The sequence below is a fragment of the Pogonomyrmex barbatus genome, unplaced genomic scaffold (genome assembly GCF_055798465.1).
Source record: "Pogonomyrmex barbatus isolate J1 unplaced genomic scaffold, ASM5579846v1 scaffold8, whole genome shotgun sequence".
Lineage (NCBI taxonomy): Eukaryota > Metazoa > Arthropoda > Insecta > Hymenoptera > Formicidae > Pogonomyrmex > Pogonomyrmex barbatus.
The window spans coordinates 1290054-1307418 of record NW_028297182.1 but is presented as its reverse complement, the minus strand read 5'-3'; the positions used below and the strand labels follow the sequence as shown (position 1 = coordinate 1307418).

Sequence of the window (17365 nt, the reverse complement as noted above, 5' to 3'; positions counted from 1 at the left end):
CCTATATATATATACACACACACACACCTTTCCGAAAAATGGATAAAGAAAAAAAACGTTATGTCAAGTGCAGTGTTAACATATGCATTAACACGACCAAGAATTCAAATTGCAGTTTTTTTCGTTATCCTAAAGATGTTGAAAGGTAATTTTTTTATTTATTTTTTTTTTATTTTAGAAACCAAGTTAAGAGTTAGATTAAATTAAGCGAACTTTTATAAAATAAAAGAATATTTTTAATTACATAAATGATATTTTTAAGGGCAAAGGAGTGGGCTATAGCATGTCTTCGGGAAGATCTTTTATCTAAGGCACACATATTGTATAACTGCTGTAGAGTTTGTAGCGATCATTTTGAGAGTATTATGTTTCTGAACGATTTAAGAAATAGATTATGTGCTCATGCGATTCCGACATTAAATATTATAAATAAAAGTAATAAGGAACAAAATGATCATGACTATGTTAAGGTTAGTAAGATACAAATTCTATAAATAAATTCAAATCAGAAGAGAATATGAAGTAAATATATTTTTCAATAGATGTGCATTATAACAAGTTAATATATAGAATGAGAATGAATAATAGAAATTGTTGCATTATTTTATGTGACATTACATAAATTGAGATTAACTTATTCAAACATAATTTATTCAAATAAGTCATTCCCAATATATAATATTTTATTTTTCTTTTTATTTTATTATACTGCAATATAATTACTATATTATAATCTGCAATTATAACAATTTTGTTTTATAGAGTAAAACAGATGTGGCAGTACTATCATCGTTACCTATCCATGTTTATAAATCAACACCTCTATTGCCTTCACAGGTAACTATTAGCCATATATATATATATATATATATATATATATATATATATATATATATAAAGCATAAATATGAATTTAATTATAAGCCAGTTGAAGATAAATGTTATATTTGTAATTTACAGAGTACAAAATTCGTGTTACTAAATTTGCCAATTACTTCTACCTCACATGTAACTAATAAATTGGAGAATGTTCCAATAAAGCGGGAACTAACATCGATACAAACAAATATACATGCTGTACCTCTTCAACCTTCATTGGGACATCATAATCAACTTCACAATTTTACAAAATCTTCAGTTCATTGTACTTTGGAGCCTCCAACAAAAAAACAAAAATTAATGTGTTTTCATGAAGTACAAACTTTTAAACATCAATCATTAACATCTCAAGCAAACAAAAGTATTCAAACATCATCTGCATTGATACATTGCAATCCACTTCAACTCAAATTGCAAAGAAAAATAAGAAGACTTGAAAAAAAATTAATTAAAATAGATAATAAAAATACAAAGTTAAAAATTAATCAATTACAAAAAGCAAGTTTGGACGATTTTAAAAATTTATGCGACAAATTTTTGCCTTATGACATAGCTGTATTCGTTAAAGAGCAACTTTTACTTTATACCAGAAAAATGCATGGCCAAAGATATTCCACAGAATTTAAAGAATATTGTCTTAATCTCTTTTTTAAAGCGCCAAAAATGTATCAGACTTTATCTTCAGTTTTCTATTTGCCATCACAAACAACATTAAATAGAATTATTAATAGAAAGTTGATCACAAAAAGTGGCATAAATCAAAATATCTTTGACATTATTTCGATAAAAACAAAAAATATGAAAGAAGCAGATACATATTGTATAATTTGTATTGACGAGATATTAATAAAACCTTATTTGTATTATAATACAAGTAAAGATGAAATTATAGGTTTGGTTGATGATGGTCGATGCAAATTATTCAATCCAGCAAGGCGAGCTTGTGTTTTTTTTGCGCAATCAATATTTGGCAATTGGAAGCAACCATTATTATATGTGTTTTCTGCATCTATGACTAAATATAAAATTTTGAACAAACTGTTAATACAATGCATTATTAACTTGCAAAATATTAATTTGAAAGTTGTGGCTGTAGTTTGTGATACGGGCTTTAATAATATGCAGTTGGCGGATCAACTTGGAATTACACAAGAAAATCCTTTCTTTGTAATAAATAATGCTACCATTTTTTTTATTTATGATGTGCCATATATACTTAAGACGCTTCGGAACATGTTTTTAAAATATAAGTTTAGATTTTTGGAATACTTCACTTCGGTTAAGTATATTGAAGAATTTTATAAACAAGATTGCAAATTTAATTATCGATTAGCACCAAAATTAACAAGTTCACACATCAATCCAAGTTCTCTTGACAAAATAAATGTTCGATATGCAGCTCAATTATTAAGTACATCGGTTACAACAGGTATGAATATGTATATTTATTTTAATAGATTACCTATTGAAGCTACAGGTACAGCCATCTTTATTGATCGAATCGATAAATTGTTTGATATCTTAAATTCAACTAAAAAATATAATGGAGAAAAAAAGTATGCTCATGTTTACAAAGGACAAGATTTTCAAATTGAATTCTTAAATGATTGCCTACATTTCTTTGAATTATTACAAGTTATTGATACTACAGGATTAAATATAACTAATGGTATGAAATTTATTCCAGCTTGGAAAATTACCATTTCTTCTATACAAAAAATATGGAATTTTGTGGAATCGAAAGGATTTCAATTTCTTCCAACGAGAAAACTAAATAAAGATGCACTTGAAGATTTTTTTGATAAGATTCGTTTGAAAGAAGGAAATTGTTTAAATCCGACATCGATTTCTTTTGTCAGAATGTTTAAACATTTACTTTGTAAAAATTTTTTAAATATTGATCACGAAAATTTTGAAGAAGATTTTAATAATATTTTAGTAGAAATTAAGGACTTAAAAAAAATTGAAAATATTAAATCTGAAGAAGAAATTGAAGTTTTTGACGATCTTACTACTGATGATACTGATTATCAAAAACTTGAATTAATAGAAAAAGATACGATTAAATATATTTGTAGATATTTAATAAAAAAATGTCTAACAAAACATACATGCACTATTTGCGAAGATTACAGTACAAATTATATTGAATTTGACGATTGTTCTGCTTTCTCTTTCTTTAAAGCAGACAACATGAATTTTTCTGATATTGAAAATTTTCACACGCCAGATTTTATTTATTATATTTGTAGTTTAGAAGCCATTTTTATTGACCATTTTGAAAAATTGGTTGTTGAACAGAATTTTATTAAAAATCTTTTAGTAGAATTCAACAAAGTCACTCTCATCCATCCATGTGATCAATTTCCACAAATGTATTTGAAAAAACTCTACAGCAGAATGCAATTATATTATACGTTGAAATTTATTAATCGCAATTTTAAATCGCCAATGAATCCAGAAAGATTGATTATATGGAGATATAATGAATAATTTGTATTTTTTAAATTTTACTTTCCATTACTAATAAATGTTATATTTATGTAAATAATGAATTAAACGATTAAAGTAGAGATATGTACATTTACATTTTATTAAAATTTATTTTCTTAATATTACTTCCTTTATACAACTTATATGGAATTCATTATTAAAATACTTTCATAATTTGTTCAATTAGATAAAACAATTTTATGTGTTTGTTTCATTTTTATCTAAATATTACATTTCTTTAATTTTTATTGTAACACTAAGAAAACTTTTTGTTTATAGTTTTTTAATTTTTTGATTTGTAAAAAAAATTTTTTTTTCGTTGGTTTTTATTATTTTTTATTTTTATTTATTATTTTGTCTTTTTGTAAAATTTATGAAAATGAAAAAGTTATTGTTTACGATAAAATATATTAGATGTACAAAAAAGTTCTGAGCTTTTGTTTGTAAAATTCAATCTTTATTCAAAAACAAACAAAAAAATATTAATCAGCGAAATATTCCTCGTTTGCATCAACGACCTTTTGCCATCTTTCGGATAGCTTGCGAATGCCTTGACGATAGAAGCTCACCGGTTTCGAAGCGATAAAGTCATCAATACATTTTCGTATCTCTTCAAATCTCACAAAATGTGTATCAGCCAAATGATGCTGCAACGACCGGAATAGGTAGGGTAATCGGAAGGCGCCATGTCTGGGCTATACGCCGCATGCGGGAGAAGTTCCCAGCCTAACGCAAAGATATGAGTCCTGAGTCGCTTTCGCAACAAGTGGTCGAGCATTGTCATGAAGCAAGATCACTTTACGACGTCCTTGGCCAGTAAATGGCCTCTTTTCCTCTAATGCATCGCTCAAATTGGTCAATTGTTGTTAGTAGCGGTCTGCCGTGATTGTTTCATCCGGTTGTAACAACTCGTAATACAACACACCGTTCCAATCCCACCAGATACAGAGCAAAACCTTCTTGGCATAGATATTTGGGCTTTGGCGTCGATGTCGAAGGTTGACCAGGGTCATCCCATGATTTTCTACGTTTAGGATTATCATAAAGAATCCACTTTTCATCGCCTGTAATGATTTTGTGCAGAATCTTTTTTCCGGAACTTTGAAAGTAAAGTGAGTGCAGTGTCACGCCGATGATTTTTGTTGTCTTCGGACAATTCATGCGGAACCCATCTGCCTTCCTTCTGAACCTTTCCCATCGTATGTAAACATACGGAAATGGTTTGCTGCGTAACGCCAAGCTGTTCTGCAAGCTCCTTTTCAGTTTGCGCAGAGTTTATATTCAGCAGTGCTTGCAATTCGTCCGTTTCAATCTTTTGAGGGCGTCCAGCACGCGGTTCATCTTCAAGACTGAAATCTCCTTGGCGAAATTTTTGATATCATCTTTTACATGTAGTATGACTTACAGCGTTCTCTCCATATGTAGCATAAATCATTGCAGTGGCTTCAGCAGTATTTTTCTTCAGATGAAACGCGAAGTGGAAAATCGAATATGCTCTTTTGCCATCGTGAACACTACTGATTTTTGAGGTTATGTGCATCAAACGCCAAACCGTATGGCATTTTAGAAGGCCAAATGTCAACGCTTTAAAACCGCAAAAGGGCGGGAAGATATATAAAATTTAAATTGTTATTTCAGTTGTATGTAATCTAAAGCTCAGAACTTTTTTGTACACCTAATAAGTCTGTTCTTAGCCTGTTCTTTTTAGCTCAACCGATCATTTTTCTTGTTCTTTTTTCAAATTAATAGAAAAAAGGAAAGATGAATAGTGCAAGAAGTTCAGTTAAAAAAAACAGGATGAAACGCGAAGTGGATTTTTATTGGTCAATTATATTTAAGAATTACCAATGGGGATACTTTAGTCACGCCAAAAATCGCCAATGATGGCGCCCGATTGCCCACGTTACCAATTTAAAATAAAATTATTTAATTGGTTGATCCGATAGAAAATTTTCAGGCATTGATCACTGTAAGTGGCTGTGTCCAATTGCAACGTGGTCAAATGTGACGTTCCTAATCGCCAATATATGAAAAGTACATAGGCCTTGTATTCACGATGTTAGAAATCGATTCGAGATCTCGGATGGAAAGAGAATTGATCAATCACATTGATAAATTGGCCGAATTATTCAAACGCAATTGGTCAATTCTTTTTTTACATTCGAAATCTTGGACCGATTTCTAGTATCGTGGACACAAAGTATTAAATGGTGTCTAATAATGAGACTTTAATGCTCGATTCCACCAACGTAGATTAATTTTAATCTCGGTTCAATTTACTCTTCATCTTTTTCTAGTTCTAAGAATTATAGAAAGATAAAGAGCAAGTTAAATCGAGATTAAAGTAAATCTACGTGGAGTTGGGCATAAGATGTAAGATTTAAGAAACTGGTCAATTACAAGTCGAGTATTCTTCTATAAATCGATTGTGATTGGTCAATTTCTTAAGTCTTACGTCTTAAAGTCTCATTGTAGACACCGCTCTACATTGGAACAAGAAAGATAAACTCTAAACTCTAAACTAGTGCAGCCAGTTAAAAAGAACAGACCCAATATTGGGGGTCAGGTTCATCGTATGTTTTACGCATGCGCGGTTGTACGGTTGACGGAAAGTAACGGGAGAGTGAGGAGTGCGGTGAAGACAGCGTAATAAGAAAGAGAGTTGATTGAGAAAGCGGTCCTGAAGTAGAACGAAAAATAGGGTGATTCGCGTCTTGGTCGTTATCATTCGATACGCGAGTTAATTTTCCGTAAGATCCGGGGACACGATTATTAATATAAATTTTAACGATGGAAGACGTTGCACGTGAGCCAGAAGCGATGCTGCCCGATCGAGGTGCCGCGTGCTTGAATGTAAACATGACGTCGGTGGACTCGGGCGTCGAGACTGGGAATGACTCGAATGATAGCTCGATCATTCAGTCTGATGGCCAGCAGCAGCTGCAAGCCGTCGAGAACGAGGATGTCACGGCGAACATCAACACGATCTTCACTAGAGAACTTTTGAGACCGTGCAGCATGCCCTCTTTTGTTCCATTCGTCATTCCGGAAGTTCCCGTCTGTTATTGTGAAAAAAAGTATCCCAAGAATTGCGACATCGAGCAGAGCTGCCCGTCCAACCCCGACTTTTTACTAGACAAGCTGAGAGTCTGCAATGCCAAGGTTACCCATCGTCCCAATTATAGTCGAAAATATATGTCGCGTGGGACTCGATGCAAGAACTTCGAAGAGTATTCTCCTGATAAAAAACAAATAAGAGATAACAATAGAAGATAGTTTAGCTTAGAACTTACTAATGATATAGATTTTTGTACAATTTTTTGTTGAATGTATAGCTAGATATAGAATAAAGGAGAATGTACAGCTATGTAGAATAAGTTTTAATATTAGATTTAATATAACTGGGACAATTATTATAAATGTTAGATTGAAAGAATGTTATCCTGTTTCAGATACAGTTTAAGACAAAACTATTGCAAGCTGCGAACAAAACTAGCTCTCTGCCAATAAGATTTAGTAAGTATTTTTATAAATTTCAAATTGTGATTATATTTTGGTTATGTGTTTATGACTTCAAAAAAAATTATATCATGTTCCTTATTATCTTTTTAGATTTTTTGAAATATTTTTTTTCCTTTAAACAAATGTCAATTTGTATAAATAATTCTTAATAAAAATATAAAATGTTATATAATGATAATAATTTTATAATGCAGAATATAATTACCACTCTAAGATAAAAACACGCTGGCGCATGAACCATTTTGATCGTATGGTGTTCCTTGAACGAAGAATACGATTGGCTGCTACCACAAATAACATAGACTTGTTGAAAAGACTTTTGGACCTTGGTGTGTCACCTAACTGTCATGATAATCATGGACGAACTCCACTTCATCTTGCAGCTTGCCGGTGAATTTATATGTTTGATTAAAAAATTTGTTGATATATCTTTAAAATTATTTATTATCTTATTTTTAATTTAAACAAAAGTTTAATTTTTTTTTTTAAGATATGTTGGTAATAGTAATAACTCAAAATTAAATTGCAATTTAAATTTTATGTTTTCTTCTGCAGAGGTTACACGGATATAGTCCGTTTATTGTTGGAACATGGTGCGGATCCGAATCAACGTGACTGTATAGGAAATACACCGCTACATCTAGCTGCAGTTACTAGCAAACTGTCTGTAGTAACATTACTTTTAACAGCCGGTACTGATGTTCTTGCATCAGATACGTTTGGCTACAATCCGTTGCAATTAGCAAAAACAAAGTTACGAATGCTGCAACGAAATTGTCATACCGAGGACATGATTAAGATCAAAGATGAAATGCGTAATATAATTAGCATGTTGATGGTATATCTGCAAAAGCAGAAGAATATGCGAGAACAGGTAGAAACCTTGAGCAATTTCTGCTCGCGACTTTCCTTGTCCAGTACTTCAGATCAAGTTCAGGATGATGTTAAAGACTTATTGGCGAACCTAAATGATCTCAGTATAACGGGTTAATTATGGATTAATAAGATATACTGTTGTATATCGCTATAATATTATACATATATATATAATATTTGCAAATTTGGTATCATCTTTTTTTTGAAGTTTTTATTGAGCATATGAAGCATGTTGGAAAATTATTGTATGTCTACATGCCTTTGTGCATGTCCGTGTTAATAATTTTGTTTATCGAAGATAGTAATTTTCATATTTCAAATAGGTTTTTTCTTTTTATAAAAAGTTCTATATTTGCTGAACATTTAATTAATTTTGAATTATTTAATATGACGTATATTTTGAAGATATTAAAACGCCGATTAAATATTTAGAATTCTTTTTCCTCTAATTGTGCGAATTTAAATTTTTTTTAAATCACATGATTATACATTAAAAAGCAGACAAAAATCGACATCAGTGTTAGTTTGTATTTTGCGCTTTTATAATGATGAAAGACTAAAAAATAAGATTTATGTAGAATGCAAAGAGAGTATTTAAAAAATATTAATCTATTCTGATATATATTTTATCGATATTTCTCTATTAAATTTCTTTAAATTATATTTGTTTTATTTCTAAAATGACGAAATAAGAAAGACTAATATAAAAACCCTAACAACACATGTAGATTCTGAAAATGTTTGAAAGATATCGCAAACGTAGATCAATATATTCCTTGTAATTGTACTGAAAATGTTCATATATTTACATTTTTTACTATCTGAAGAATCTTGAATTTTTTTGAACCTACGTGTGCCATTAAGGAATGAAAGAAAGGAGGGAATTTTTCCTATGATAAAAATTAAATTTTATAAATATAAAAACTAGAGAAATTGTATATAGAGAGAGAATCATCCTGTGAATATATATTGTATGACGTCTACGTGCTTGTGATCATTGAAAAACGAATTAGTAATATAATTTGAATAACATATAACTAGTTATATAACTGAAACTAAGTAGACTATGAAAATGAAAGAACAAGTGAAGACATACCTAATAAATAATTTGATTATGTAAACTCCAGTTATATAGGAATATATAAATAGTTTTCATAATCATTTTACGGACGCTGTCCACAGTACATCTTTAATTGTAGCTTTGTTAAGTGTAAAAAAAAAAGATATGAATAAAACACATTCTACATACTTTACAATTTCTTATTTTTATTTATATGTAAATATGTCAATAACTCTGACACTTCAACACGTTGCAAATTTAGAAAGTTTCAAATCTAAGTTAAGTTTAATTTAAATTTATATTAACATCTTGCCAAATGAAAAATCATACTTTGTGTCTTTCTGTAGTGTTCTAAATACAAAGTATTCAACAAAATTTTGAAGGAAAGGGAATAATAGTCTAATTTCACAAATTCATTGTATATCTTTAATATTTGTATAATTTTAAAGATAATTCGAAAGATAATTCGAAACAAGAGACAACCAAAGGAGTCAGCACAAGAGGAGCAGCCTCCTTCGTCGTCCTCGTGGCCTTGATTTCTTTGCGCGTGGTGACGCAGCGTTGTGCTGCCATCGGTGAGCAATGCGCGTGGTGTAGCGGCAGAGTGTAGCGTGCATTCAAAACTCGAGAAAGACGAGGGATATGGGGGAGGGGGACGCGTCGTGGGTGGTCTGCCTGCCGACCCGGGAACGCGACGCGTGTGTGGTCCGCGCTGTTCCGTGCGCTTCGTGAGTGCGTCTGTCGTCTCGATTGTGGTAGAAGATGCGAAACGCTCCGCCTGAACGAGACGCAGACCTTGCCTCCTGGTTGACCGAGATCATCCGTGGCAACGATTCGTGATCGCGACCGCGCGAAAGGTACGCATCTCCGGCTCTAAATGTCCCATTGTTTACTTGTGGTGCATTTATTTCCCACGTGACTTCTTTCGGGATTAATCAATTATCAAGCGTCAGTCAAGCGTCGGTCGAGCGTCTTGGAAAAGGAAAAGCTCGTATACACGTGAGAAAGAAAACAAAAATGTAAAATTTTCTCTACGGTCTTCTCGAAGCCTTTTCTTACATTTTTTTTCTCTATATTAAATTTCTTTTTTAAATGCAAAAAATTTTTGACTTTCTTCTGGAAGAAAGTAGGAAAACTTTTTTTTCTCCTTATTTATAGATGATATTCTTGCTGGTCTTTTTGTGCTTGTTTCGCGGTTTGTCCTCGGAATTGGAGCATGGATTTACAGCAAACGATAATGAAAATAATACATGGAAAGGCATGGATTTGGGCCGGCATATAATCAAAGATTCTAATTATCTGCTAGATAGATATCCCATAGGCGAGTTGTCACCGGATATATCGACCTGCCGTAGACCTGCCAAATGCATTCCATTATCCAAAAGCACCTGTATGGGCACGAAATTGCCTTATACCTCTACCACATTGGATCTTATATCAGAGCGTGTAACTCAAGATATTATTGAGGTAGATGAATTTACTATTGCTCCTCTCACATTGATAACATTCTCTTTTCCTTTGATTCCATTCTATTTTCCTTTTATCAAATATAATCTTTGTGAATACTTGTGCAAGTTTCAATGTTTAAGTATCAAGCATTCGAGACTGTTATTTTTAATGCTCATAGACCTGTCTTTCTAATAGTACATGCTGTATCAAGATAAAAAAATAATATCTTGTTATATCAACTGTATTTGAATATTTTCTTCTATTTTAGTTTTTAATACATTTATTAATAACAGATTGTTATTGCTTATTGCATGTTATATTAAATATTGTATTATATTAGTCTTTTTTCTATATATATATATATATATATATATATCATGTTTTTCTACATGCATCTTTTTCAGGAAAGATTGTATTTATTGCAAGCTTTAAAACACGTGCCAAAATGTTGGGCAGTCGTTCAACCGTTTTTGTGCTCAATATTCATGCCAAAGTGTATTAACGATACAGTCGAATTACCATCTCAAGAGATGTGCAAGATGGTATCAGGACCTTGTAGGATGCTGATGAATCATACAATATGGCCGAGTTTTGCAAAGTGTGATAATACAAAATTGTTCCCACGACTATGTCAGAATGATGTTAGGGAATTAAAATTTAACATCTCGGGCAAATGTTTAAAGCCGCTGATACCGACTGACAATGCCCTTTCGATTTTCGATGGCGTGGAAGGTTGTGGCACACAGTGTTATGATCCATTATATACGCCTGACGAACATAATCAAATACATTCGTTTATTGTGTGGGCTGCAGGTATCTGCTGCACCTTTAATTTATTCACCATTGTAAGTAATATGAAAATTACAAATTATGTACTTATAAACGAACGTGTCAATTATATAATTTGGTATATATTCCAGATAACATTCTTGATAGATTGGAGAAGTGCAAATAAATATCCAGCATTAGTGATATTTTATATAAATGGTTGTTATATGGTATCTTGTATTGGATGGCTGATTCAATTCACTCCCGGTAGCAGGGACGTGATTATATGCCGCAAAGATGGAACTTTAAGAATGAGAGAACCAAGGTACATTTCATGAATATCTTGCGATGAGCTCTTTGCTCTTGTAGACTCTTTGGTATCATAAAATATTCATTTATCTCTACAGCGGAGAGAATCTGTCTTGCGTCGTTGTCTTTGTCCTTGTATATTACTCTCTTATGGCAGCTATGGTATGGTTCGTCATATTGACATATGCTTGGCATATGAGTTTTCGAGCACTTGGCACAATACAAGATCGGATAGACAAAAAGAGCGCTTACTTTCATCTGATCGCTTGGTGCATACCACTCGTTTTGACGGTGGCGATCATGGCTCTAGGCCGAATTGATGGCAACAGCATGACGGGGATATGCTTCGTGGGTTATGCTGATCACGCGGCGAAAGCTTTTGTACTAGGTCCCGTATTACTTGCTGTTCTAATAGGAGGATATTTTCTATGCAGAGGTAGGTACATTTTTCTCTTTCTCTTCCCTCCTCCTCTCTCTCTTTCTCTCGCTTGTATGTTCGATGTACAACGATAATAATCTAAAATTTCATTTTTTAATGCTTTCTGTATTAATTTAAACTGTAAGTATTAATGTCTTATTATATAACATATGGAAGAATTATGCTTATTCGTATATACATGATATTGCGCGCATTTTAGGACTGTATACCCTTATTCGCCTAAAAATAAGCAGTCAAGAGATTATATCAGAAAGAGCAAGTTCAAAGATAAAACAGACCATTGTCAGAATGGGACTTTTTTCTATAGCCGCTCTCGCAGCGGTTATTGTAACATTTTACTGCCATATTTACGAAATACAAAACTCATGGCAATGGCGACAAAGTTTCAGAAGTTACATGATGTAAGGATTTCGGGAAGGTTTAATTATCATATCACAGCTCGGATATATTATTGCGTTTGCTGCTGCTTCCCCTGCACTCATATACACTGTGTGTAGGGATGAAACTTTATTAATACGAATACAGATAGTGTAAATGATTCTGCGCTTGAAAACACGACCTGATTACTCTAATTCCGTATCTTTTTCCATAAACAACCGTTTGTAAACGTTGCGCTTTTTCTATCATTTCAAACTTCAGAGAACTAAGCCTGTCGTGTTTCGCAGGGACGCAACAATATATTCAAAGTACATATATTATTTTACATAACATTAAATTTCACGTAAATATAACTAAATTTTAATTATACTAGACGCATATTTTTACAATGTATTATTTAAACGCATATGTTTACAATGTATTATTTATTGTATTTATTTAAAGATGCGCAATTGCAACCAAGTACGCGGAAGTATCTGAATGTAAAATGGACGTGAGACCTAGTACAGGTAAATTGCAATTGCATTTGCTCGCGTTATTCTCTACTGGCATACTCATGTCTTCGTGGATTTGGACTAGTTCGACTGTCGATACGTGGTGCAGATTTCTGAGGAGGTAAATTTCAATGCATGCTAGATATTTATTGTGTTGACCTACTGTTGTCGCTATCAATGCGATTCTGAATAGCATGTGTCTTCTCCTTGTTTGCAGAATCTTCAATCGCGAGACTGAGGAGCCTCCTATAAGACTGAGCAAGCACAGGCTTATCGCACACTTATTTGCAAATCGGAAAACATTTAATAAGGCCGGACGCTTGTCCATAAGTTTCCACAACACCCACGCGGATCCGGTTGGACTGAATTTCGATCTCAATTCCGCGGCGTCGCAGGATTTCAGTACCACTTGGGCGGCCGCCTTGCCTAAATTAGTGACGCGGAGAGGTGCCCTAGTTGGCGGCACTACAGGATCCGTGTCTAGTAATAGACGAAATTCCGTGGATTCTGAAATTAGTTTCCGGTACGTATCTATGGAATCTAGACGGAACTCTCTGGATTCACAGATATCCGTGCAGATCGCGCAGGTGAAGACAACACGAAAGGTTGCAAGTCGATCACGTGGTCGTCGCGGAAAAAGCAGAAGAGACTTTGGGAAATCACGATCAGCCAAAATCGATCCACTCTCTAGGAGAGGCAGCACCACTTCTCAAGACAGTCAACTGATGACTCAAGTTCCGATACAAATGCCCAATATGGGTAGGAGACTGGGAAATGCCGGATTAGACGAGCGAGCTTTGAAAATTATTGACACTAAAAACACCGGCATGTTATTACCCTTTTTGTTAAGAGGACAGAGCGGCAGCGATGAGAATTTAAGCAGCGAGGAGAAGGGACATCAAGATATGGTTGATAAGGACGTTGATGTAGAGACAGGCAATATGGAAAAGGAAGATGAACAAGATAGTGATAGCGAAGACAGTCAGTCGGAGGATGAAGTGAAGATGTTAAATGCAGAGAATTCGCACGAGCGTAGTAAAAATAAGGAACGTAGCAATAAGAATTGTAAAACTTATGACAATGATAGAAGAAGTCGGGAGAGCAGTCACAGAGGCAAGTATGTTCTACAAGATGGAACCATTCTGAAGCATTTACTTCAGGAAGCTAATGATATTAAGATGAAGAATGAAAATGAGAAGAAGGAGGTGTACAGAAAAGCTGTGATGAGCGATTTGGATTCTAGTCTCACCTCATGTTATCCAGAGTTAACGAGATTACTGCAAGTTGACGGGCAAACTAATGCCAGAGAAATGGCGACGCAGACTTCGCTCCCGCTCGATATATTGGAAATGGAAGAGTTAAAACAGAGTATCGACGAGATAATTAACAGCAGACATTGTAGCTCTAAGGGAACTCAAATATCGCCGCAATTGAAAAAAAGTAAAAATATCGCGATATAAGACTGAGGATCATTGACTTTCACTTTCTTTATATATATATATTGAAAAATATACATATAAGAAAGTATTTTAATACTTAATACTAGATAAATATAATTTATCGAGTATTAAATCTATTGAATCTCTAGCTATTAAATTGCCGATCGAATTACGTATATCAGGATATGTAATTTTGTACTTGGAATTAATATTTATCGATATTCGCGTCTATTATTTTTCCTATTTTACATTTTGTAGCTACCTTCATAGTATGCAACGATCGATCTCAGGAACGAAACCATTAGTCCGAGACCGTTAAACATTTTTGGCGTGTATCAATGCTGTTGAAAAATATTACTTTTATTATAAAAGACTTTTTAATTGTGATATATTTTATAATTATTAAAAATATATGATTATGTATAGTATAATGATCATATAATGATACATATAAAAGTAAAATTTTATACGTATTATAAATATAAATATAGATAAATAATTATAAATATATACAAAATCGTTGCATGCTACGAAAAGACAATTAGTTGAAAGGACATAAATGAAAAGGTGTGAATATCGAAACATATCATTTTTATGCTATATTTTCGAACAAAAATGATATCGAGCGATTCTTATTGATGGCTTTTAAAATTTTAAATAATATAAGTACAATGCAATAATGAAAATCAAACTAAATAATACCGTTTAAGATGACATGTAGGAAACAACAATACATACAAATATTTTTCTACATTTTATTATTATCATTGCTAAAATAGTAATCAAATCTCAGTGACAGCTCGCATCGAGTGCTAAGTAATTAATTTTTAATTTGTGATGATCTAGTATCCTAAATATATCACTTTGTAAATATTTTATCGCGAAAGTGGATATTTCTGATATTGTATTTCTGATATTGTATATTTTCCGTTTTGTAAGAATGTATCGGACATTCTATAAGAGTGAAATATTCAATGTGTATGCATCTGGATGTATGTGAGTGTGTTTATACATTTATTTTTTTAACAAGTGACTAAATAAATTGCCTTTTACAATTTTCAAGTACATTATTCATTTATTTCTTATATAAATTAATGACTACTTTGGAAATAAAAAAGTTTACTCATTTAACATTATAACCTGTCATACATTTGTAAAATGTACAATGATGAACAATTTTCATTTCAATAAGTAATAGATAACAATCGTTTACCTTCGCAATAGCCGCAGTTTACATAAAAGTTGATCAAATTTTATATATCGCTGATATGAAATTTTCATAAAGCTTATTTTGTTGAACTGCTAGTACAAATGTCTTTACTGGGAGGTACTAATTGTAAATTATATCTCTTTGTATTGTTTTGCATTTTATACATATTTTGTAATAATTATTAATATATTTATAGAATACTCTATTTTACATTTTGCATTTTTTTCGCATTTAATCTAATTATTTCTTTCAACATTTTTAAATGTTTCTAAAATTTCACTATTACAATATATATATATGAAAATGTATATTACTTTCTCTTCTATTCATTAATTGTATTTAAGCTATCTTTTCTTTTTCATCTTTCTGAAAAGAAATAAGTAAAATTATCCTCGTTTACATTTTTTATTGCAGTATATCGAACCACAGAGACATGTTTTATAAAAAACAATGCATAATTCCTGTTGCTGGCATATATGTCCCTTTAAAGTTTAAACTACATTTCTGGCAAGAAACTGATCAAGACTTTGTCCATTGAAACATACATACATATATAGTTATTTTTTTATATATATGTATATATATATATGTGTGTGTGTGTGTGTGTGTGTGTAAAATAAATCTTCTAGGAAAATATATATTGCAATAATCATTCAAATGAATTCTTAGGCCGCACATATCATTAATAAATTACTCGCTGAATAAAATTGTACCAGTATAATCATACATAAATAATCGTGTTTTCATCTTAATGCCGGAGAGTCTTATAATCTTCTTCCCGCAAAGGGTACTAGGTTTCGCCAAGGCACTTCTCACTTGTAGCAAGAAAATATCCTCGGCACGGTTATCCCCCGGATGATCGGTACATTTACGACCGATACATTTAAGCTTTCCCTCTCGTCCGTCCGCCGTTTTCTACGTTTTCAAATCCGGCTCCACGCTCTCGGTTACCGCTACGTATTTTTTTCCTACACTCGATCACAAATATATCTGGACTTTAGTTCGGGCACAGTTGTCACCGTGTGTTACACGCTACATCGTAACATTATATGCATTATATTACACACGTACATAATTCTCACCGTGCACCGTATTAAAACTTTTTATCGGTATAGAAACAATAATATGATAGGTCGTTCGCTACGAAAGTACAAAAATAAGTATTATCGTGGGCGGGAGGGGGAGGGGGAGAGGGGGTGTGGGTGGGATTGATATGAGGGTGCGCATCGTTTCGTTCGCTTCGGCGCGGGAGGGAGGAAGAAGAAAAAAAAATATGAGCGAGAGAGAGAGAGAGAGAGAGAGAGAGAGAGAGAGAGAGAGAGAGAGAGAGAAAGAGAGAATAATGCTGCACCCACACGGATTAGTCTCCCTTGGTCCGTGATCACGTAACAACGAATTGCATCGCACCTTTTTACATGCTTGCTCCTTTTGCTCATACTGTGTTATCTCCACCGCGCCGGGTTAACGATCGCGCGAGCCTCACTGTTGTTATACCCTAAGAACTGGCGCCTCGCATGCACATAACACAGCGCTAACATTCTAAATGTTCTAAACGTTCTTTCCGACAACAGGATATCATATCGTGCATGCTGCAACGGAGAGTATAGAAAAGATCCATTCTTTTTACTCCTCTTTCTTTACTTTTTTTTTTTTGTATGTGTGTGTGTGTGTGTGTGTGTGTGTGTGTGTGTGTGTGTGTGTGTGTGTGTTTGCTCGTTTGTTTATTCACCAACACCGCAGGCGGCAAGGCAGAACGCGCGATGCGGGTTTCCTATCACCCGTTAGGAACGCTTGGGCGGGGCTACTTGGATTTGGCGTGTGATTTTTTATGCTTTGTGTTTTCGTTACCCCAGATGATGTTGTTCAGCGCCTCCCCGACGAAGTACAGGATCGTGCAGAACGTCAGCAGCACCGCGAAGAACAAGATCCGTAGCGGCTGCGTCAACACCTCCATCACGGGGTACACCCAGACGCCGCTTTTATAATAGATTACGTGTATCCTGGAATTGATGGATAACGTAGTGTCTAAGCACTTGGACAATTTCTTTC

The 17365-nt window shown here is 33.3% G+C and overlaps 3 protein-coding genes across 11 annotated transcripts in view; 2 read left to right on the top strand and 1 right to left on the bottom strand.

Annotated features, from left to right (window-relative positions):
• The first annotated feature begins 5958 nt into the window (after nucleotides 1-5958).
• On the top strand, nucleotides 5959-9026 carry LOC105425532 (ankyrin repeat domain-containing protein 54). Its single transcript, XM_011636353.3, has 4 exons — nucleotides 5959-6534; nucleotides 6825-6888; nucleotides 7089-7284; nucleotides 7450-9026. Exons 1-4 carry the CDS (start codon nucleotides 6163-6165, stop codon nucleotides 7883-7885), a joined length of 1068 nt encoding a protein of 355 aa, XP_011634655.1. The 5' UTR covers nucleotides 5959-6162; the 3' UTR covers nucleotides 7886-9026.
• Nucleotides 9027-9377: 351 nt separating this feature from the next.
• On the top strand, nucleotides 9378-15168 carry smo (smoothened, frizzled class receptor). Of its 6 annotated transcripts, none has more exons than XM_089084098.1 (8): nucleotides 9378-9687; nucleotides 9989-10297; nucleotides 10684-11124; nucleotides 11200-11372; nucleotides 11455-11792; nucleotides 11995-12196; nucleotides 12618-12788; nucleotides 12861-15168. In XM_089084098.1, the coding sequence occupies exons 2-8, from the start codon at nucleotides 9989-9991 to the stop codon at nucleotides 14125-14127; spliced, it is 2901 nt and encodes a 966-aa protein (XP_088940224.1). In that variant the 5' UTR covers nucleotides 9378-9687; the 3' UTR covers nucleotides 14128-15168. The 6 variants fall into 6 exon arrangements, with proteins under 6 accessions (XP_088940224.1, XP_088940225.1, XP_088940226.1 ...); XM_089084099.1 differs by having other exon boundaries at nucleotides 9378-9829; XM_089084100.1 differs by having other exon boundaries at nucleotides 9378-9849; nucleotides 12885-15168.
• LOC105425533 (androgen-induced gene 1 protein) overlaps nucleotides 15100-17365 on the bottom strand; it is an 18979-nt gene continuing 16713 nt past the window's right edge. For all 4 annotated transcript variants that reach the window (XM_089084117.1, XM_089084120.1, XM_089084118.1 and 1 more), the window contains 2 exons: nucleotides 17165-17316; nucleotides 15100-16284 (listed from right to left, as the gene is read on the bottom strand). In XM_089084117.1, the coding sequence (XP_088940243.1) occupies nucleotides 16232-16284; nucleotides 17165-17316 (205 nt within the window). In that variant the 3' untranslated portion in view covers nucleotides 15100-16231. The remainder of the gene's footprint in view (nucleotides 16285-17164; nucleotides 17317-17365) is intronic.